A 23,693-nucleotide genomic window follows, 5' to 3' on the forward strand; every position below is an offset into this window, starting at 1 on the left:
ACCACCGCTTATACCACTTGAGGCTACTGATCTGGGATTAGAGCCCTTCCCGATGTGTGCGCGAACAGACACATCATGCAATGTGTATCTTCGAGCTAAATGGAAATATTTAAGTCTATTTTGTTGATGTTTTGGCTGTAAAATGTGAATCCTATAGTTTATGGTTTAGTATCTATGGTTTATGGATTTCCTACTAATATTATAAATGCGAAAGTTTGTAAGTATGTAAACGTATGGATGGGTGTTTAGATGTTTGTTCTCTTTCACACGAAAATAGCTTATCTCTATGAAATTTGGTACAAAGATATATTATAGACTGGATTAGCACAAAGCCTACTATCAACCGGGTACTACGAGTGAATAGCTGACAGACGGTAGACTAGTGAGCTAGTCTTATATCAAAACTAGACCGTGAAATCTTGAATATTTTGTGAAAAATTTCGCATTATCAAATTAAGGACCTAGAGTAAATTAATCTGACAGATGAATATATCCATATAATAGTTGTTTATAATTTGTTAAAACTATTATGTTGTATAAATAATATTATGTAGTAGGACGATGATTTCAAAACCATAATAATACATTTCAAATATATTGTTCGTTGGTTTTCGGAGGAGGCAGGGTTGGTTTATGGACTAGTAAGATCCTTTCTGTCTGTTTATGAACCAAGCCCTTAGAGTATCACAATGTATTTATGTTTTTTTTTTGTTTTATTCGTGATTAGCAGAGAGATTTGTATTGTATTAATATTTTAATTTTTTTTAATCAAATGTGTATTTAGTTTATTAGGGTGTTGGTTTCAATGGGGCTGACATAAACAATAGTTTAAAAGCTCGCGGAATAAATGATTTAAAAAAAAAAACTCTTTACAACAAAAATTGATTTAAATCAAAAAATCAATTTTTACCGATTTATATCTAAGTAGTCTAGTCATACCTGCCGACGTGCCCCCGCATACCACACAGGCCAGTTACCAAGACCCCCGTCCCACTTCGCGTCGCCCACAACCTGGGGTCAGCGGTTCCTGGTCTCGCTAGGTGGCTATTAGGACGGCACGCTAATTGCTAAATTCGCCTCCCCCCCTTCCCCATACCACTCCCCCCCCGTCTGGGTCTCATTGTCCCCACTAATGAAATTGTACGCTTATATAATTAGTAAAATCTTCGATGTAACATTGTTCCTTGCATTATGCTATGTTTTTTTAACATATTATTCATTTGTTTTGTATATTTCCTCATTTATAATGATATTCTTTATAAACTTATAGGTAGAGCTGCTTTAGGTATTGGGTCCTATTTAACCGATGTTGCCAAAAACGATGGAACTCGCAATTAGACTTTATTTTATATTGGTTTTATTACGATAACACCGTGGGTTATAAGGCGAATAGCGGATAGGAAGCGGAAGGAATAACAAGCTCGAACATAGGACTATCTTATACTAAAACTAACGATCCGCCCCGCTTGGTATATATAGGTAAAACCAGTTATCGGTACTTCATCCCATAATGAAAGAATTTTTAAAAATTTCTTTGACAATAGTTAGTTAAAACAAATTCTTCAGCTTTATACCATTGGTTTAGAGACATAGACAAGAGCCAGCAGTAATCCAAACAACCAATTAGCTGACAATAAAACAATAATAATGGCCGGATACGGGGCAGTGCCTAATAACCGGGTGACGCGATTATTCGGCCAACTTCACCTTACCCGGATAGCCGTAATGTTGTTACCGTGTTCCATACGGGGTAATGCATTATTGTCTGTTTATCAACACTTTTGTGCTAAGATAATGTAATAGTCAAACAGTAACTTAACTGCTTTATTTGAATGCTATCTAAATAAAAGTCTATGTGCTATTCCAGACTATAACAACAAATTTCATCTAGAAACGGCCAGTCATTTCCGTTTGTTATAAAGATTTTGATATCTAAAACACTGTCGCATTATATGTATAAACTGCGTTTTCTTCATTCTTAAGCTTAGTCGCTGTCACCGGCCAAAAATATTAGCAGTCGCAGCAAATACGTTGTCCGTTTTCAATGGGTAAGGGATAAGGAAAGGATTGTGGACGGGAAGAAAGGAATTGATTGGGAAGAGAAAGAAAAGGATGCAGTTTGATAGATTGTCACAGGACCGAAGCTACGTTTTCAAATGAACTTGGAAGTGAAATTTTATTCAAAATATATCAATAATTTGATCTTATTGTCAGGATGAAATGTAATATCGTTTATGTAATTGAAATGGTGATCATTGAACAATAATAATAAATATTTTTCCGTAACTAACAAATATTACAGACAAGAATACTTATAAAAAAAAACTCAGAAGCTTTGCCCATTTGTCTTACGTATTCAATAAATATCATAACAGTGACTCACACATCACAAACCATTTTATGCAATAATACCTAAGTTTAATCATTACCTCGTGGATTTAAACATCATAAATCCAGCTAGGTATAGATTTATGTACTAAATTTCTGACTTCTCTTCACACACTATTCAAATACATATAAAACAGGTGTACGTAGATATCTACTCCGATTGCCGCGTTTTTTGAAAATATCAAAATGTGCTTTAATAAACTTGTGTTATTTTTTTTAAATAAAATTATGTTAAAGAATATTCCGAATGGTGTCATCAACAATTTAAACAATCGAAGAGATTACATAAAATCTCTTTTATGACAATTGCTGTCAAAATAATAATGTATATAATTCAAACCAATAAAAATATATATAATTTCAAACCAATTTTCCCGTTATTTGGATATAAGTAACTCATTTGTGGCAGTTTTTAGTTTTTTTTTATTTAGTTTTATTTCATCATAAATGTACGGAAAGTTTTATGTTTGTTGTATTCCATAACACAGTCATTATTCGATCAGACTTAGCGCGGCTCGATTGCCCGCCCCGGCGCCCGGATATCACATTAGCCGGGTATCAGCTCAGCCCGGATACCCAGGTTATCTGCACTTCCTATCCCTGTGCCTACTGCCTATTAGGTTTCATGTTCATAAATCAATGAATTCATATTATGGTAATAAGTAGGTATTTTAAAGGTGTAAGGAAGGCATTGATAATGGCTTATTTTTAAATATTACTTTGTATTTTTCTTTTGAGTTAATGTTTCCTTTGTTATATTTTTCAAGTGGACTTATGGACAAATTTAGACTATTAAATGCTATGTCGAACAAAATATTTACTATGACTAATCTCTATAAATCAATATTTATTATGTTTAAAAATTATTTCATAAGTGGAATTGAACAAGAACACAACTTCATTAAAGCAATTCCTTGCTGCGACGAACAATAATTAGTAGGTAACTCGTTTAACAAGGCAACCACTAGCCTTATTGATTATATCATTCAGAAAATTAATTAAAACGAAATATCATTCACGAATCCACAAAGAAAACTCGTATTTTCTATTTAATTAAGTCATGCAATTAATCCTGTGCGAGCAAAATAATTCTCAAACGTTCACATGTCGAGAGAAAACTAGAGAAACGGCATGAAAAGACAAAATTTCAAGACAAACCGGCCGCCATGCCACCGGGAAAGGCGGAGCTAATCATATCACACAACCGAATATAACAGTCGCAACTACACGTTCTTCTTGTGCAAAAATGCACTTTATGCAAATGTCTTAAGATCGAACGCTGAGTGGCTAAATGTGGTTTTACTTCTTTCTGGCATGGACGGGTAGTACAAAAGTGGCCAATCAGCGCGCGGTCGCCATAGCTACGGCCTGTTTCACATTTGCTCGATAGATGGCGTTGGCTGACTCACCGAATTGATTATTTGTTTAAAGCAAACTAGTTAGGGTTTCGTGAGACATTTTTTATATTTTACAGTAGAAATTATATAAATAATATATTCCAACACAAGATTTGTTAAATGTACATTTTACTACTAATTTAAAATTAAAAGATAAACTCCAATTTATGAATCGATATTTCGAGAAAGACGAGAATGCTTTAATTTAGATTCTGCGATGTTTATATAACTAGGTGATCATATGTAATAAGCATATAGATGTATAATTCGTTTTACAATAAAATCACTTTTGATTTCAAAACTAATTAGTAAAAAAAAAAATACCTATTAGATTGTACCTATTACTCCGGGTGAACAAATAAAGTAAGTACCTATCTACCTATCTATAAAGTCTATTAAAGTGTACCTATATGATAGTTTTATACCAAGAATAAATTCTAGTCGGAAACGTATTAGACAAGAGGCAAAATTTAATTAATACCGGATACGTTTCATACTTTATATACGAATTGAATTGCACAATAATTCATTTATTGCAGCGTCTCCCGGATCGGGGAAACCTAATCTCTAGTCCGCTATTATGCCAAATTCCCCGCCACAGTGTTGCCATCTTAAACTTCAAACCTCCCTACATACGTTCCATTTTTGAACGTTATCAAATAATTTCCCGCCAAATTGAGAGGCTATACACTCTATGCGGTTAGGTTAAAGTTTATTCTCTGATGGATTTCGTGAGGGTGGGTCGTTAGGGGTTGGGGGATGGGGGGGTTGTGTTTTCCCCGCTTCCGAGGGAAAACGACACTTGAGCCCCGTTGTGTGTAGCCCGCAAACGGAAAAATTATTAATAATAATCACAGTTGTAGTGGTTTGTAATTACAGCGTATGTACCTAGCAAGTATACTGTTGTGTTTCAGTGAATTATGCCAAATCCGTTGTATTTTATATTGTTTACTGTGTAATTTAATTTCCATGTACAAAGCGAGCTTTCACGAATCCAGGGTTATGTTTTATTGATCAAAGTATTATTTAGCGCGTGTTTTCTAGTCACTTTGATGGTCACGTATACCTTTTTTGTTTATTGATGACTTAGTTCTTGAACTGCAATAACTTTAAGTTAGTTCTTCAACTGAGTTCCTCAACTGCAGTAACTTAAAGTCGTGATATGAATACAATTGTTTTAAATTTAAGTTTAGGTACACTAGATCGGGTCAGATAATCTTGTGAAGTGTCCCACAGAATAACTTCCACCAGTCAAACATTAACATTCATAATAATTATAACAAAAATCTTTCTGTTGCCAAATCTTATCCTACTGACTTAGAAGTGTATAAAAGTTATATGTTTAAAAGCAGGCGATAGCCTATCTTGAATACATTGGGTTTATTTTTTACATCGTAGCTCTAGGTTATCAAAAGTTCATATGATATGAATTCGTTGTGGGCTACAGTCCTACGGCGCATACAAAATAATATATAAAATGACACAATATATAGGTATTTATATTTAATAGTAATTCGCCATCAAATAGGCGAATAAGCAGAGATTTTTTTTTATTGTTTTGAGTAACTTTTTAACATATTTACAGTTCCATCACAACAAATACAATTTGCATACTTTCTATAGCACTTCAAGATTGTCAATTGAGTATTGGTGTGATCACTTAACTAATTGGATTTATTACAGAGTAATTATTAAACTTTAATAGTAGAATTTGATATTGAATAACCTCAGGTATTTATTATAAATAAAGCCCCCTATACTAAAGTTTAAGGTAGGTACCCTAGGTTTATATTATAACGTTATAATTTAATAACGTTATAAATCCGCCTATCGCCTAAAACTACATTTTCAACTTTAATGGTATAATAATCGCTTTAAAAACTGCCTCAAACAAATCTATTAATAATTTTCAACACAAATTAAAAAAGATTCCCCACATAAAGAAATCATTCACGGCCGAATTAAAATATCGGTAAACATAAAAGTTTTACGGATTTCGTCCAAGGGGCACCGGCGAGGGGACCCTTGTCAATTAATCCGCCATTTATTAATTAATAATGCTGACGTGGAGCTATTCCGACATAATTAATGTCAATAAAACCCGTCAATCTGACTACAATAGATGAAAGTCCCGAAAAAATTGCGTAACGCGTTCCGCGAATCTTGAAAGTATCGTATTGCTTGCTGTGGGTAAGAACTTGATCCTTGGGCTCACATGGCTACCTGGAGAACGTGTGAGGGATCATTCTAAAGGAATTATTGTGAAGAAATTAGTTATACAAATGAATTGAAGGTACTTTATTTATTAACCGTCTGCGGGATAGACTTGTGTGTGGCTTAATTCGTCAAATATTTAAGACAATAACGTCATTATTTATTATCCGTTAAGTATGATTATTATTACATAAAACTGAATATAGTAGAGGTGTCACATACATTGTTTTGTAATTAATTTATTTATATACAAAATCAAAGTAAGGAGTATGCTTTACTGACGTTTATTATATCGTATTAGTTCAAGTATGAACAAAAAGCTTTTAATTTTCACTTTATCCTACAAAATAACCGCATGGTTTCAATTTAAAATCTAATTTACCACATAATCAATAAAACTGAACACAAATCGTTTCTACCCACATTCAACCACAATTAAGGCAGATAAATTCGTCCTCGAATCCCCATCTTAAGGTAACAAAAAATGCCAAACATTATGACTGTTCCACATTCTATAGCGACATCCGATGGGCTCTGTTGCCGCAACACGAAACAGTGTCGCGTTTCAAGCGACGCCAATTGACGTAATGCGATCATCGGAGACGCCCAATTCAATTATTGCAGCCTTGGAACAGTCGCGCTTTTTGTAACCAGCTTTATTACTCGATTAGTCCTTTTGTGGAGAGCTGGCGTTATCTTGTGTACGATGTGGGTTCTTAAGGTGGAATGGCTAGAGTTAGAGTTGAGATAAATACCTACAGTTACAGCTTACAGAGTTAAGTAAAATGTTGAGGTAAGAATTGCTGTAGTGGAGTACTTATATGAGAACTTAGCATTGTTGCTTGCGAATTGGTTAAAAAGCTAAAATAATCTCGCAGTATAGAGGACATTGTTTAGTTATTAGGTACTTTGGATGTCACCGCCTGTTTTCACATCGTATATATATTAAAAAGTTTCAAAATTGTGTCCTGTATGGTATGCAAAAAGAGTTTGTTGATTCATTGAAAATAAATTCCACTTACTTGTATTCTATCTTCAGGCAGGTCAGTTTTGAGTGAGAGCATCTCGCGAGCGTACACGTCAGGGTAGTGGGCGTCCTTGAAGGCCTTCTCCAGCTCGTCCAGCTGGTACGAGGTGAAGATCGTCCTACTGTGGAACAGAATTATGGTTAGACCTGGATCGTCAGTATTAAGGGGAAAGGTTTGGTTTGTTAATTGATAGGTAAATTAACTATTGAATCGATCTCGAAAATTCTTTTACCAGGAATGTTGCACTGGTGACTGATATGGTGACTTTATTTTATTTTTCATTGAATCCCAGATGTATTGCTGCTCTATATTCTAAGGGTGGATGGATATGGTAGATGTATTATATCAACTTTTTTACCTACTGTGTAATTTTAGTTTACAATGAGGATGAGCATCTAGCATCGAGCATTTTTATGCCATTCAAAATGTCATATCCGGAGGACTATTTCCTTTTCCTCAACCTTTCTAGTCCTTTCTAATCCTTTCCTTATTCCTTACTTACCTCTGCGAATTTTCATGGTGGTGATCGCTTAAGCGCTAATATTAAAACTTTAAGCAAATGTTTAAAAGATATTTAATAAGGTTACAATAGTATATATAGTGAAGTCCCGTGTCCCCTAGTGGGGTATGGGGCAGATGATGTACATCCGTTTCACTGATCGATTTTCTTTAGGGACAAGTAGGTGATCAGCCTTCTGTGACCTGCCAGACCGAGACCTTTTGTTTTTTGTGCGTCCCCACCGGGAATTGAACCCAGGACCACTCGATTCTACGCTCACGCGTTAACCACTGTACCAAGTAGGCAGTCAATAAGGTTACAATGTACCATATATATCTAACTATTATTGCTGAATAATCATACTTAATTATACCATGTTAGTTAAGTTTAAGTCTAAAGCAGCGGATCGTAACACGGTGGGGTTTTATTCGACAGGAATCCGACATAACCCACGGCTTACCCGTAAGACGAGGGTGTCATATGCAGGATTTCCCTCATCTCAAAAAAACGTTACAATTAAGTTTAAATTGTGTGTACCCACATTATACCCAAAACTGGCAGGTAATTGAAGGCCAATCATCTCATTGGCTCAGAACATTAAGATTCAATTCCCACCAATTGCCAATTACGTAATGCAACATAACTAGTTACCTGTGTCTCCTTTTTTTCTTCTTCTTCTTGCCATTGTAGCCCGTGAGACCGTCTACTGTGAAGTCTTTCGCAGCTTCGAGTGATGATACACCTGCAAGACAAATCAATTTAATCTTGATAACTTACTGCTATACTATAATTTATTTATTTACTCTTATACGTATTCTCACCATTTGTTAAGTAAAATCATTTAATCGAAAGAAAATAACCAAAAAAACAGCACATGTAATCTTCAATTGAGGAAGAGGGAGCTCTCGTACTACAGGTTTTTTAAACTTATCAGGAGAGTTCCACGTATATGTAACAACACACCCAAGCTGAATTAATAAATAAATTGTTTAAATTGTTTAAATAATAAATTAGAATCATTTTTTAATTAAAAAAAAAAGAAAATCTTTATATTCTTTAAAAATGTATAAATAATGAACTTTCAAAAGCTAAACACAACACCATAAAATAGTGTGCGCCATCACCGTTGTCATACTTTCCCGCGCCAACTAGTCACATAATTACAGAATGGGATTGCCAAATGAATTAGTAAACAGGCGACATGGTTTAACAGAATGCCTCCCCGGGCACCAGCCAGCACATACCCAGGGGAAACCTCGTAATTGAATTTGCACCAATGAATTATTAAATTTACTACCCTCAATAGCATCGCCGTGTATCGCGTACATTGCGCACTAGATACGATAAAAAGTTGGAATAAAGTGAGGAACACGCAATGTATGGATGCTTGGAGACGGGGAGTGATATATTTGGTGTGTGTGACGAATCGCAATGGATGTTTGTTAAAGGGTAACATGTTGTGAGGTCAAGCCACGTGTTGGGGATAGTGTAATGTTGAATTTGTTTTGTTTGTTTTATTCTGTTATCGTTATTCGATAAAAGTGTGAAATCGTTTTTAAATTAACTATGACGTTTTTAGTCCGGAGAGTTCCAGAATTATTTTTTTAGTATTAAGTATATTTTACTAGCCACAGACAATATAAATAAAATATAATGCTGTTAAAGCTTTGAAGTTTCAATTGAGTTCTTTTGATATTTGAAATACGTATGTATGGTCTTTTTAACACGCTTTTACCTGTATATTGGTATGCTTGTATGTTTGTATGTAACCGACTCCTACACTCCCATTTAAATGGACATATTTAATTCAAACTTTGTACACTTATCAACTTGGTGACAACACAATAATTTAACGAGTTTATCTAATTATCCTGATTAGAATCGCCACGATTTAATAAATTATTAGCTGCGCCCCGCGGTTTCATGCGCTTAAGTACGTATCCCGTAGGAATATCGGGATAAATAGTTGCCTATATGTTAATCCAGTTGTCCAGCTGTCTACGTACCAAATTTCATTGCAATCGGTTCAGTAGTTTTTGCGTGAAAGAGCAACAAACACACACACATCCCTACAAACTTTCGCATTTCTAATAATAGTAGGACAAGTAGAATATGATATTTATTGTTATTTAAGGTTTATTTGCCATTTACGTTTTCGCTTCAAGCGAAGATACTTAGGTAACTTGAAGGAAAGTTTAAAATTCTATTTAACTTACCGAAACACTCTGTAGTTGTTAAGCAAGAATACTGTTTAAATTCCATTATACGTATATAACTTAGTTAGTTACGTACACGGTGAAACACTTCCAGCTTCCTTTCTTGTAATGTTCTAATTTTTCAAAACAAATGAGCATAATTACGATACAACCGGTGGTATTCATAAATTGGCTACATTTATTATATTATTTTACGCGAGCAATCCGCCAATGTCTATTGTCTAAATGTTTTATTATAATAATTCTATCAATTCAAGGTGCGAAAGTCGTGTGTGTGTGAGCTGTAACAGAAGTTTAAAAAATCGTTTTATAGTAGGAAAAACTGTCAACTTCTATAAAAATATAAATCAACTACAGACCTATTTACTTATTCATTTAGTTTTTGTTGAGTTGTGCCACCAGATACATAATATAAAACATGGAAGGAATGATTATTGAGCTTAATTTCTAAGACGTACGACAATGACGATCTAATGGATATATGGATATTTCTACCACCCAATCTTACCCCATATATTATTAGTTAAATAAATAAGCACGTATTTAAGGCAACTACAAAAAAGGAGAGATACACTTTCGAGACTGTTTTTTTTATTCGGTACAAAGATTGTTTGGGACCTTTAGCTATTCTGGGAGCACGCTTCGGCACGCTTCGGCACGAATTGGACCAGCTCGCATGGGGAAAGTACCACATCCCCACCAAAGAACGGCGTGAAATAGTAGCATGCTGTTGTGTTTTATACGGTGAGTGGGAGAGCGGGAGGCCTTTTTCCTCTCCCTCACCCTTCCCAATACATTCCTTCTTTCCCGTCGTCAAACCTTTCCTTATCCCTTAACCCATAAAAGCGGGCAACGCATTAGCGGAGTCACTAACTCTGCGAATGTTCATGGGCGGTGGTGATCGCTTACCATCAGGCGAACCAACAGCTCAGTTTTATAACATAAAAAAACCAAGAAAAGATATAAGTTTTTATCTCAGAAATCACACGGGAACGGGAAATATGCGAAAATCCTCTGTTTATTTTTTCCTTTGACAATTAAACTCCACAAGCAAAGCTATCTTAATTGAAACCTGGCTAACATTTGTTTACTTCTCTTTCAAAATAGCCACCAGTTCCAAGTCAGTCTTCAAATACCTACCCGTATCTCCCCCTGTTCAAATTGGAAATCAATACAAGAAACTTACGCACATAACGACCTAAGCGGGGATCATAAGTCGGTTACCGTAAGATCATTACGGCAACCGTCATCTCACAATGTATGCGTCACCACGAACACTTGCATCCGACAACAATCAACTCCACTGCCTGGTGATAAGGATAAAATTCAAATAGCTAACGGTTAAAGGGAGGGGTCCTACAGCTTGAGGTAAGAGCGACTGCCACTTTACACTGTTGCACATAATAACAAAGAAGCGACCTTTTATTTGAGCCGCATAATTATTTGGTAATTGCTCCTTGATAATCGACTAAATATTTTTTTTATGACCATTTTTTTGTACTGTACGTCTAAGCATAATGTTTTGGATGAGAACAAATATTTGGGATATACTAAAAATCTTAATCCATTTTTCTTATTGTAACACCTATACCGCCTTATTGGTATTGTGCTTAACGCGTGAGCGTAGAACTAAGGGGTCCTAGGTTCAATTCCCGGTGGGGACGCACAAAAAAAAAATGTCTCGGTCTCGGTCTGGCAGGACACAGAAGGCTGATCACCTACTTGTCCCTAAAGGAAATCGATCAGTGAAACGGATGTACATCATCTGCCCCATACCCCACTAGTGGACAAGGGACCTCACTTTTACAACACCTATACCGCTATATTAAGATGGCAATATATTGCGATGTATTATATGTTTGATCTCTTGAGCCTTAGCCTTTATTTATATACAAAATGGGCAAAATTCCCAAAATAATTTTTGAAAAATTGGCAACGGTAGTTGGTTAGTTACAAAAACCAAACCGCGAACAACCTGGCAAGTTCTCATTTCATAACGTTGGCGACATCAAAATATTAAGAGATATTGCAACCCTTAATCCTCCTTTTCCCTTCTATCTCCTTATTATTCCCAGCCCAATTTATACACAACGTTCTAATCCTAACTAAAATACTCCCAATTCTATTGAACACGCACTAAAGAATCCCGTTCCACTTAAATGCCATCGCTGACACCAATATCGAAATTTGATAAAAGTATTTCAAAGCTGAAGTGTATTCGATATTGGCGATATTGGGCCAATCGTTGCCAATTCCCGAGAATATTCGGCATTCGTCGGCAATCTTCGCAGCGATTAGATTTATTTGCGAGACACGTTACATGTACTTCTGATGAGATCAAATTAGGTTAGCGCTGAGGATGCCATGTGAAAATGGAGCTTCATTTTAATGCACGTTTGTAGCGTTTCGCTAGATTGCTATTCTGAAGTCAACATTTGTTATTCGACTACTTATTTGTCTTAAACATTTATATAATAGGGAATTAAAATTAGCGCTTTAAAATGCGGTTAATTCATTCTATCCATTGCTTGGCTGTGCATATCAAATAAATGTTCTTCTTTCTCTACATTATAAGTATACAATTTAAAGATTATTCAAAAATAATATGAAGATCTAGATTTAAAATAGTCATAAAAATCACGAACCATTCAATGAAACGTCCCCCATCAGCTATCAACAAATGAAACGTTCCCGAAATAAAGCAACAGACATTCCCACGACTCTCGGAACTTATGTTTTGGTTTTACAATTTAGACACCTTCATAATGAAGACACTTGAACGCAAATAACATTGCAAAAAGAAAAGGACCATTCCAAAAGGAAAGGGGATAATTTTGTGTTTTAAAACAGTTTCGAGTGGCTTCAGAACATCATAATGAAGAAGTGCTAAGTGTCTGTTGACTAAACAAGTGTTTGGAAGAAAGCAACACCAACCCCTGTCGCCATTTGCTAAGTTTGATCTTAGTCACCTTGCGGTTGTCATAATGCTTTTCATGATTGCCAAATGTTTTCACTTGATTAAACGTCGTCAAATCTGGTGTTGATTTATAATAACTGAATTGTGTTTTGACAACTACTTCCATTATGAATAGTTCATACAATTCAGTTGTAAATGACCAATCATTTAACAATATAATTGCGCGAACTCCCAACATCTCTCTTGAACTCTAATTCTCTTTTTCTTCTTATTATGTCAAATGGAAAGCCGAGTTAAAGTAACCTTCTACATCAGACAACACTATCTGTATCTACAAGAAAAACACCTCAACCACTAGCCTGACCCTAGTCGCTATGATCCGAGCCTCGCAGGTACGCAATTCGGGGATTCTGTGAGACATAAAAAATGACATTAAATTTCAATTGCAAGCGTTTCGTGAAGAGCGCATACAATTAGCGGAGAGAGGACGGAATTGGCAATTTCCACGCAGCGAGCCAATTTCGCGCCCACATCCATGTTATTTGATTTTCGTTACCGCATACAGCGCTGTACAAAATACACGTGGGTTTCTTTAAAGCGCTAGGCGATATTGCTTTTAAATGTGGAGATTAGGAACTTTGTTGAAATTTGGGCTTTGGTTAATGGGAAATAAATATGAGGTGAATTTGGTTCTAAGAGCTGTTTCAATACTTATTTAAACAATGTTAGCATAAGTTAGATCGTTGATAAGTACCAAACCGATGAAGAGCTTAGTCACACAAATATAAAAAAACTGGTCTTTATTATAAAATGACCATCTTCCTATCAGGGTGAAGTCATTTCATCTTCTGTAAGTTTTAACTATGAGATTCATAAAAAAGCTAATAATGCCTGGCCGAAACTTAGATGTGTAATTAGTGATTGTTATGAACTTATAAATAAACAAAAACATCAAAATAAAAAAAAACACAAAACAAAATAAAATGAGAATAAAAATATTACCTGAGTACAGTTGTCGGACAGCTACATACATGAAACAAAAAAAAAACGAATTAAAAAAATAAATAATGCTTCGCTACCAACGTGACAGTTTGCGATTTCCATACGAAGGTCGTTTTATGAAATAATACGGCAAAATAAAGACGTCCACAAAATCAAAGTACTTAAGTAAATATAAGCTTACTTGGAGATATCAAAACCTTTAGAAAGATATCGCGTTTCGTTCACACGCGGGGCGTTAAGAAAAGCGAGCAAAAAGACTTGTATAGAACCCGGTTTTGTCTGATATTGTGATCTCGGCCCTTTGTTCGCCGTTCGGACTGAGCTTTCAAATTACAACCGAATTTACGATGCGAATATACAGGTTTTAATAACTTGCGATTGGATTTATATGGAATTGGAATCGTACAAAGTAATATCATAATAGTTTTACGCCAAATTTTAACATAAATTGCCATTTGATTTTACTTATAATACAATTTGAGTCCCATTTAGTGTTAGGACATGCAAGATTTATTATTATTTTTATTACATAATACCGGGCAACTGGTTCGCTTGATGGTATGCGATCACCACCACTCCTGAACATGTGGAACCTCCACCTAACTACCTAGTTAGGCCTGTTATTGCGCTGTGCGCTTTTAAGGGAAAAGATAAGGAAAAGAGCGACGGCGTTAATAAAAGGATGGACTAGAAGTAGACATTAAAATATTTCTACAAAACAACACTAGTTCCTTCACACACCTATACTTGCGTGGTTGTTATATGTAGGCAGTAGGCCATAGTATAATTTATATAGCTAGAAAAAAACTCAAGTAGATCCGTGAAGTTACATTAGTATGAATACAAATATCTTCATATTCATATAAGCTCATGTCCTAAATAGGAAATACGCTTCAAATATTGTTTTTCACGTTTTTATTTACTCTTTTATAATACATTATCAAACAAATTAACGAAGTATTAAGTACCTACATCGATTAGACAATTTGTGACATATTTACCGCGCTAATGACTTATTGTTTCACAAAACACACGTCAATTAAACGTCTTTATTATAAAATTACAATATGACTCAATTATGACGTCACTAATGTAATTACGCATTGTGTTCAACAGATGTTTTGTTTTGTGATACTTTCGAATTCTCTCGTAAGTGTCTGTGTTTAACTGTCAGTATTAAGCTAACTAGACGGCCGGGTTTTGTTTGGTCTCTACCAAAGATAACATAATATTATATTAGGTTTCTACTATGTCATGGGATAATATGTGATTTATATTATGGATGAGAAAAATCGTCATGTTTGAGATATATTTGTTTGCCTGCTATTGGCTAAAGAGGTGTATAATGATAATCATAGGGTGAAAACTGGGTGTAGAAATAGAAGCACCTATTTTCAATTATTGCTGCACTTTAAGTTTGAAATTTTTTTATATTTCTATTTAGTTACAATATATTTCTACTCCATCCAGATTAATATAACTAAATAATAGACTTTTAGGTCGGCCGCTTATACTTAGTATAAAAAAAAGTCTATTGGATAGATGGAATTTATTTAATTATGTTCAAGTCTATAACTCCATAGGGACAACATCAACAGTTGTTCACAAGTAATTCCATACGGCCTCTCGGTCTAGTATATATGTCACTGGTATCTCATCTCTTTGCATGTTCCCTCGGGGTTCGGATCCCACTGGACTTGTCGTGTTAAATGATTGTATAGACCTCTATTTGCTAACTAATGGATGAGTTGTTTGCTTTATAACCGACGTTCTCAATAACGTAGGAGGTTTTGAATTGGACTGTATATTTTAGATTTTGTTGCTGGATAACTCATTAGTTATTCAACCGATTGACGTTATTATTTGGTGTTTTATAGGAAATTGTTGACATTTGGTACCAATTTAGAATCTAGAGTAGGACCCACGGATTTCTCTCTATTACCTCAGAACTTCCTCGGTGTACCGATTTTGATATTTTTATTGTTTAAAACCTATTTTCCTGCGTGTGGTCTCATTTCAGTTTGACCGAATTCTTTCTGTCAAACAATAGATTGATTAAATAATTGATTTAATTTAATACATTTTATTTAAATGAGCGAAACGAGGCTAAATCGCAACAGAAAGTTCCGGTGTCCCAAACCGCGACCCCAAACCTGGACGTTATAGGTGAATTGGGTGAAAAATATTTGACAGTCACCCTTCCCCTCCCGCCGCGCGCTTCCCCTCCCCTCCCCCCCTCTTACCCTCTCCCCTAACCCCTCGCCGCTCACCTCCCCTCTAAGAAAGCTATAATGTTATTACCAGGCCATTATATTTTCGCGCTCGGGTGCGCGCGTTCGCCTAATATCCCCCTCTTGTTTATTGTACACTTTTCTAAATTAGATTTTGTTAAGATTTTGTGTTTTTTTCCTTCTTTAAGTTTTTTGTTTTTGTGTGAAGTATTATATATTTTTATGGAATGGATGGATTATATGTAAGTGAGAACGAAGTGTGGTTAATCAGGCACGTTAGATAAAAATTGATTTAGATTAATAACCAGACCATCCAGTCATTTAGAATTAGTAGGTTATTTATTCGTTTTATACTTTAAAGTATAATGAATACTTGTAACCTATAGGTACCTTAACAGCGTGTGTTCCAATAACAAGCTTTAATTATCTGCAATGCACTATAATACATCGTAAAAATATAAACGAAGCATATGAGAATAAGAATTAATTTAATATTTAATATGAGTCATATCATATCACGTTATAATATTCTTACAACGTTGAAGAGTCTTTAAGGTTTTATCAAATTCTGAAATGTTGGACTTGGATGAAATTTGCAATACTTACTACTCTATGTGGCTCTAAGAATAACGACATGTATACTACATCCTAAAATGCTTTACTACAAATTTCATAAGCGAAAACTTTTTCATGTCACGATCTAAAGAAAAATAAAGCAGCCTCGTGGCTTATCTATATACCTGAAATTAATACATGCAACGAGAGCTTTCTAACATCTCTTAAAACAATAAAATGTATGAAAATCACGTAAAACCTAACATATTTGTCATTAGGAAAGTTGATAATTTGCGACACGGGAATAATTGCCAACTAATTAGCGTCGGTGCTGTCAAAAGCTCTTTGTGCGCGCCGCCTACACACCGAGTGGCAATTAAAATTTTACATCGACAACCCTCGCAACACTGCCCACTATTGAAATAAATCTATATTTGCGGTAATCATACGTCGCTAGTGGATAATGAGGTATGTGAATGGAGGTTTCATAATTAGATTGAGTAAATACATTTTCTTTGGGCTTTTTGTTACAGCGCCATCTAGTTTTGTAGTGAAGAAAGTTGGCATGGTACTAAACACAATAGCATGTAAGATATAACAGGCATTGCTCGTTATGTATGCACATTTTAAATAAGTAGAGATCTAATATACACATTCTAGTGTATAAAAGTTCATATAAAAAAGCCTTGCTACATCAGTGTAGCGGTTCAAATGTTTATTAATATGAATTAAAATATACAGCTTTTGTTCTGACATAGAAGACTGATCATTTACTTGATACAAACTTAAACTCAAAGTGAAATTAATTTGCCTCATTGCCCACAAACCGATTTAACTTTATAGATATAATTTATATAATTATGTCTGCAGTAAATTACTGCAAGTTAGATTTATTCAATTCTAAAGAGGTTTCGACTTTTAATTGTAAATTTTCCTTAAGAGGCCGCGCCATGGGGAGGCGCCCCTCAGCCTGTATGTATCACATAGTGTTTACCTCTTGTACTCTGTAAATTATTCATAACACACGTCTGTCTCGCCTTTGTGGGTTTTAATCTAAGACTAATAAGCTAAAGGCTGCGAACACACTGCGATGCGATAGGATTGAACTGTGCCCAGCGTTTTCGTTGATCTTTGGGCCTGTAAGGTATTATGTAGGTTCGTAAAATCTTATCATTTTATAAAAGATATTTGGATAATGGTTCAATTATTAAAAATTTGAGTAACAGGATGTAGTTAACACATTATTTATTGAAAACAATTAATATTTGAGACAAATATTTGAGAAAATTTACAAATATGAATTGGTATGAATTTCAAACAAACTAAACCCAAATTGGACAATCTCTTCTATATATACATATATATAGAGTTTTAATTAATAGATAAACAGTAAAATATACGTGAAAATATACGTTTTAATTATTTAGTAGCGAGTTTACTTAGTGCAAAACTAGATGGCGTTGTGTCTAATATTTGAGACGGTTATTTATTAGGAACTAATCATTCATCAACTTCCCGAAATTTAAAAAATTCATGACCTTAACCTCATTCTTAAGACAGCGCATTAGCCATTCACTTCAATTGAACCTATAGCCTAAAATGTCGTACGATAACCTTAGAAGTTCTCAGCTAAAATATCGCATCGACATCGTCACGTATTCGTATCGCTTCCTGACGTTGTAATGAGGCACTCACACCTCGATTATAATTGCTAATGAGGCGTTAATACTCCCAAAAGCCTGACACATTTAAACAGCCCTATCGAGTGGTAATAAGGTCGATGATTGCGTGTCAAGTAGTACCAGGCTCGTTAAACCATCGAGGGAGCGAGGGGGAGGCAGGTCTAATCGTAAAATATTATTGTTCACATCACAGAATTAATAAGATAATCCTCTAACATTTTTATAGATCTGTATTAAAGTCTTTAAGGATTAATTAGGAAATTGGTATTTTTGCATTTGTTGAAAATTAAAAATTTATGTTTTAAAAGCGCTGTCAATAATGTGATAAAAAGAACTTATGTAAATGCCATTTTGCCAATGCCAAATTTTATCCATATTTTGGTTTTGCTCTACTGTATTTAATTTCATATTCTTACATTTTAGCTAAGTAAAAAACTGTGATGTTGATGATGAGCATGATATGAGGGATTAATAACAGTTAATGTGGCATGGCCTTAAATTATAATTAATGTATTAAATAAAAGTATTCTTTTCCAGTACAGGGGAAATATAGATATATTTATTAATTATGATTTAAATTAAACCTTAATAAAAATTTAACATTAGTCCATTTAAAAATTACATTTATTTCTATTATAATGAAATCTCATTTTCCCTTCTTCCTTTCATATCACCCAATGGAATGAAATCCAAAAAAAATATTTACAATTCCACTAGAAAACAACAAATCTAACTGAATGCTTGATTAGAGGAATATGAAGACTTTATAATTATTTTGAATAATTTGGAATACATGACCCTTAAGAATATAATATTCAAAAAATCTGAAATACTGTCTTCATTATAGTAAGAATAAAATATGATGCGACCTTAAGACGATGTGTTCTATACTCTTCACTACGCCTTTTGAAACACATATTTTTAAACTATTTTCATTAAATTATACAAAAGTGAACGATTTAAAGGTTAGAGAATAGTGATTAAGTAATATCGTAGTAAATAATTATCAATAATTTAAAAATGATTTAAAATTGACACGTAAAACTTACAAAATAATAGACAGAAAGTCTAAATAAGATCTTTAGCTACGTTCGGCCATCTCAGCTACCATTTTTAGTTATATTTTTCGGCTAAACGTAATAATTTTCTGTTCAATAATATCTTCAATAATCTCTAATTACACATGTTCATAAAATTTATGAATTTTTATTCAAAATTATACTAAAAATCGAAATTTATCGAAGCACGTATATGAGTCGACTCTAGTATGGAGTAGAGTACGAATTTTCTTCATTTACATTCACTGTTTTTTAATAAAATACTATGAATCTACGTATAAAAAGACCTGTAATGATAGAAGCACTAATTGTTGCATCGAAGAGCATACAAAATGATTTAATTTCAAATAAATTGTAAATATAATAGAGTATTCCTCGAGCGTGTGAATCGGCAGATGCCAGAGAAATAGTAGACCTTTCGATGACAATTTAGTATATTTGCCTGACACTTGTTTCTCGGTTTGCTTAGTATATCACTTACACAGCTAGGGGAGATTGTTTGCACACAAATTTGCTTATTAACACGTTTTTAGAAACGCTTACTTCGTCACTCGATTCATTCAAAGTTCCTGGAGCACAGACTCGAGATCAATCTACAAATATTGGCTGTTTGACTCAGTTGATTAGAAAATACGCTTCATTTTAGTAGACTCGATTATTCTGTAAATAGGAAAATGTATGACATAAGTAGGGTTGTCGATCAAAAGTTTGTAAAAATCTAACTCGAAGCTGCTACGCGCGTAGATGCTTTGTGATCTGGTTATGTCGTAGATGTTCCAAAATTAATTAACATGGTTGTTATACTTATTATTTTAATATAAAAAAATGTTATTAAATAATATGTATATTTAACGTTTATCCCATGAAGATAAAATGTACTGTGGCGCTAATTTGCAAAGGTAATTAAACTTGAAATAAGCTACATTCAATCACAGTTACAACGACTGTTCGTAGAAGTTTGATGTAAATAGGACAAATTTAAATATTAATCAACATATAAGTTCAAATACTTTATTATTTTTCCACAAATGATATATGCTTTTTGCTGTAATTAGAAATTATAAACATACATGGAAGAATACAATTTAAATTGACTACTGAAAGTCGTCGAAAGGAGAAAACCTATGAAACATGCATTCTACCCATAGTGAGCATATTTCATAGTTTATTCCTAAATTGAGCGATCCTCGAATTTGCAACTTCTACACATATTGCCTTATTGTTAATCATTATATGTGGGATAATTATCCAACTGCAAAATAAACACTTGTATCTATAATAAAATAACAATTAGCATCTTTAACAATTTCCAAGCCGAAAAGACCAATTCATTGAGACGAAAAAAAATGAAGCGCAAAATCAAACGGCGCCGAAACAAAATCCGATACGCTAGTCCCAATAGTTGTTATTGTTACAGAACCACTTAGTCGAGAAAACATCTCGCGAGATATTCGACACCGATGACACAGCACACTCGAATATACCCCGTATCACGAGCGAATAGAGTTGAGTTTATTGGCTCACTGCGCGGTGGGAGGGACATTAATGTTGCAGTAACGGATAACCTTGTAGCGGTTAATAATATCTATATTAACTAAGTGTGGAAATCGTCATTTTGACACCTCGAACGGAACTCTTATTTTTGGGTGACACTTTTTATTTATATCCCGTGCAATGTATAAGTTTACGGTGGAACTAAATATAGTGTTTTGTGTGAATTTGGAGTAAATGTTTGACGTAGTGTTTTTTTATTATTGGGTATCGAAGTTGTGCAATATATCTAGGAATGTTTTTGGGATTTCGTGGATATTAATAAACAGATACAAGAGACACGTTTTAGTAGTGGATATAGGTCCTTGGGAGAAATAGAGAAATGGATTTTTAAAAATCTGCATTTAAGGCTAAAGATTAAACTCAGAACAAGCAAAAATTTTGTACTTACGTTTTTTTAAATGAATACCTTAATCTTTAGAGAGACATTATAGTCATTTTATTGTAGAATATAATTATTTCCATTGCAAGTAACTATTTAAATTAATGATATCATGTATCCTCTTTAATTTTAGAAGTCGATACATTTTATGTAATTTTAAACATACGTAAAATCTATTTAAATGCAATCTGGTGTGCACTAACATATGGCGCCGAGACGGTCAACAACCTAAAGATACGCTGCTCCTAACAGACTATACGACTAGCTGGCCAATTTTATGTAATTTCCCATGATAATGTATATTTATATGAAAAACGTAAAATGACTGAATACAATTGTAGCAGTTAAAAGTGCGTTTATTGGAACATTTTTATGATTTTTGAAGTAACAAAGTCTATTAATTTTTGTATTGATAATAATTATATTATTAATGTACACTTTCAGTTTAAATTTTCATACGCGTCACCAGAAGCAGTCCCTGTATTTAAAACATATTTGACAGGTTATGATTCATATTTTCTAATAGATTTATTCACAGTTTGTTTGAATTTAATTATGTATTATTAATACTAGTGGTGTAATAATTTCTGGTGGTACAAGTGACTTATTTGTAACATAAAACATGTTTTCGACGGCGCGAGTGTAGACCACTTCAACTTAAATTAATTAAAACTAATTGAGTTCTGTCACGGGTTGTTTCATGAATAGTACGCTTTATTCAAGTCAAACCACCAAATTTGTACGTGCTTTGTGTAAATTTATATATTTATATGTAATATTCTGTTTTCAAATCTATATATCCTACAATCTCTAGCCTGTTACTACTTGACGTATTATTTATTCGGAGTGTATAATTATATAAATAGGTCTGACACCATAATTTCCAAATTAAAAATGGCGTCTTTCTAAACAATAGCCACCGAAACGAGCATCGGGTTTCATTGTTTTAGGAACAATAAAAAGCGCGGCCATGTTGTTGGAAATGTCAATTCTGAATTCCTCCCCGCGGCGTTCCAAATATGAAATTCCCGCGTAGAAATGGCGGCAATTTTTTACAAATGGCTGCCGAGCCCTCGCTAGTCAGGTTGCTTTTCATAAACCACACAAGGGTTGCAAAACACATGTGAAATAAGCCAACGTAGACATTCCAGAATTTTCTGCCGCAAATCGATGGCGAACTCGCGAATCTAAAAGTCTATACGTTAACTTTGTATCCCTCTATATACAACTTGATCTGTATAGAACATGAAAAAGTTACTGAAAAACACTTGAAGGCTACAACAACACACGCGGTTAACATAATTGCATTAAAAGCAAAGCCATATCAAAACCTAATGACGTAATTCGAGCACCGGAACTATAACCTCTAATTTGCATCCAACAGGATCCTCACATCCCACCTAAGCGAATTGCCTCTAAAAATATTGTAACACCACTCTAGCGAGAAACGCCTCTATTAGCAGCAAATCAGGGTTCAATATCGGAAGTGTGGGTTTGATTTATGATATTGGCTGTGAGCCTGCGCCGTGACGTTTGCTGTTTGGCGTATTGCTAAGACAAAGGGGCGAGGGGTGAGGTGGGCGCGGTGCGGGGCGCGGGGGGGAGCTCGCCCCCCTCTAACCACCTCCAGCCACTTTCCTAAATCAGTACCGTGTATTGTTCAATATTAGTTCCTGGCTAGGAATCCGCTCTGGTTAGCTTGCTTATATTAAAGAGGCATGCGTGGTTTATTAAGAAGACAGATTGTACTGAAGGTTTATAGGCTGCAGCATATGTTGAAATAAATGCAACAATTTTAAATGTCTTTATTTTAGTAAAATTAAATTCATGTCTTTAGGTAAGACACATGTAAATAAATTGTTGTCCATTATCATTGAATCATGATTTTTATTACAGACTATATATAACATGATCATTTTCCAATTTGGGACTTGATTCTACATGAAGATAAAAGAACTTCGTTTATCTAATTTCCATGAAACTTAGCATTTCATAAAAGATAAATCTATCGAAGTTATCTGAATATTATAAACGCAAAATTATTTCTGTATGTCTGTCTCTTAACGGCCATACAGTTGAACCGATTTGACTGAAATTTGGCACAAAAATAGTTTGAGACCCGAGAAATGACATTGTATAGTTTTTATTCCAGATATCCAATGGTTACGGGAACTATACGGGTCTGTCTTTTCCTTTGACTACGGGGCTAAATCGTGGGTAAAATAATAATACAATAAAAGAAGAATTCATTCTTGATGGACGTATTTTATCTACAAAACTTCTTATTAATCAATTGTGAAAACTTATATGATGATGCAATGTTTCAGCATTACCAACTACTGACTTTATATCAAATTTCAAACTCAAAATAATAATATTAACCACCGGTTCGCAGTAGTTTCTATAGTGTTTTAAATTTCTATGAAAAAGAAACAAGTTTGCATGACATGACCTTTTGATAAATACAGTTTTGCTCCAGTGTTGAAGAAAATTACAAGAATTAAAAAACGTTACGTTTTCATATATTTAATTTATCGACTTACCTGTTTTATACTAGTATAAAATACACAATA

The 23,693-nt window shown here is 34.2% G+C and overlaps 1 protein-coding gene across 1 annotated transcript in view; it reads right to left on the minus strand.

Moving 5' to 3' along the window:
* LOC119832887 (visual system homeobox 2-like) overlaps nt 1–23,693 on the minus strand; it is an 86,318-nt gene that overhangs the window by 35,783 nt on the left and 26,842 nt on the right. Inside the window, exons 3-4 of the mRNA XM_038356700.1 lie at nt 8,178–8,268; nt 7,022–7,148 (exon numbers count right to left, since the gene is read on the minus strand). Of these exons, the coding sequence (XP_038212628.1) occupies nt 7,022–7,148; nt 8,178–8,268 (218 nt within the window). The remainder of the gene's footprint in view (nt 1–7,021; nt 7,149–8,177; nt 8,269–23,693) is intronic.

Source organism: Zerene cesonia, chromosome 16 (assembly GCF_012273895.1).
Source record: "Zerene cesonia ecotype Mississippi chromosome 16, Zerene_cesonia_1.1, whole genome shotgun sequence".
In the NCBI taxonomy this organism is placed as follows: Eukaryota; Metazoa; Arthropoda; class Insecta; order Lepidoptera; family Pieridae; genus Zerene; species Zerene cesonia.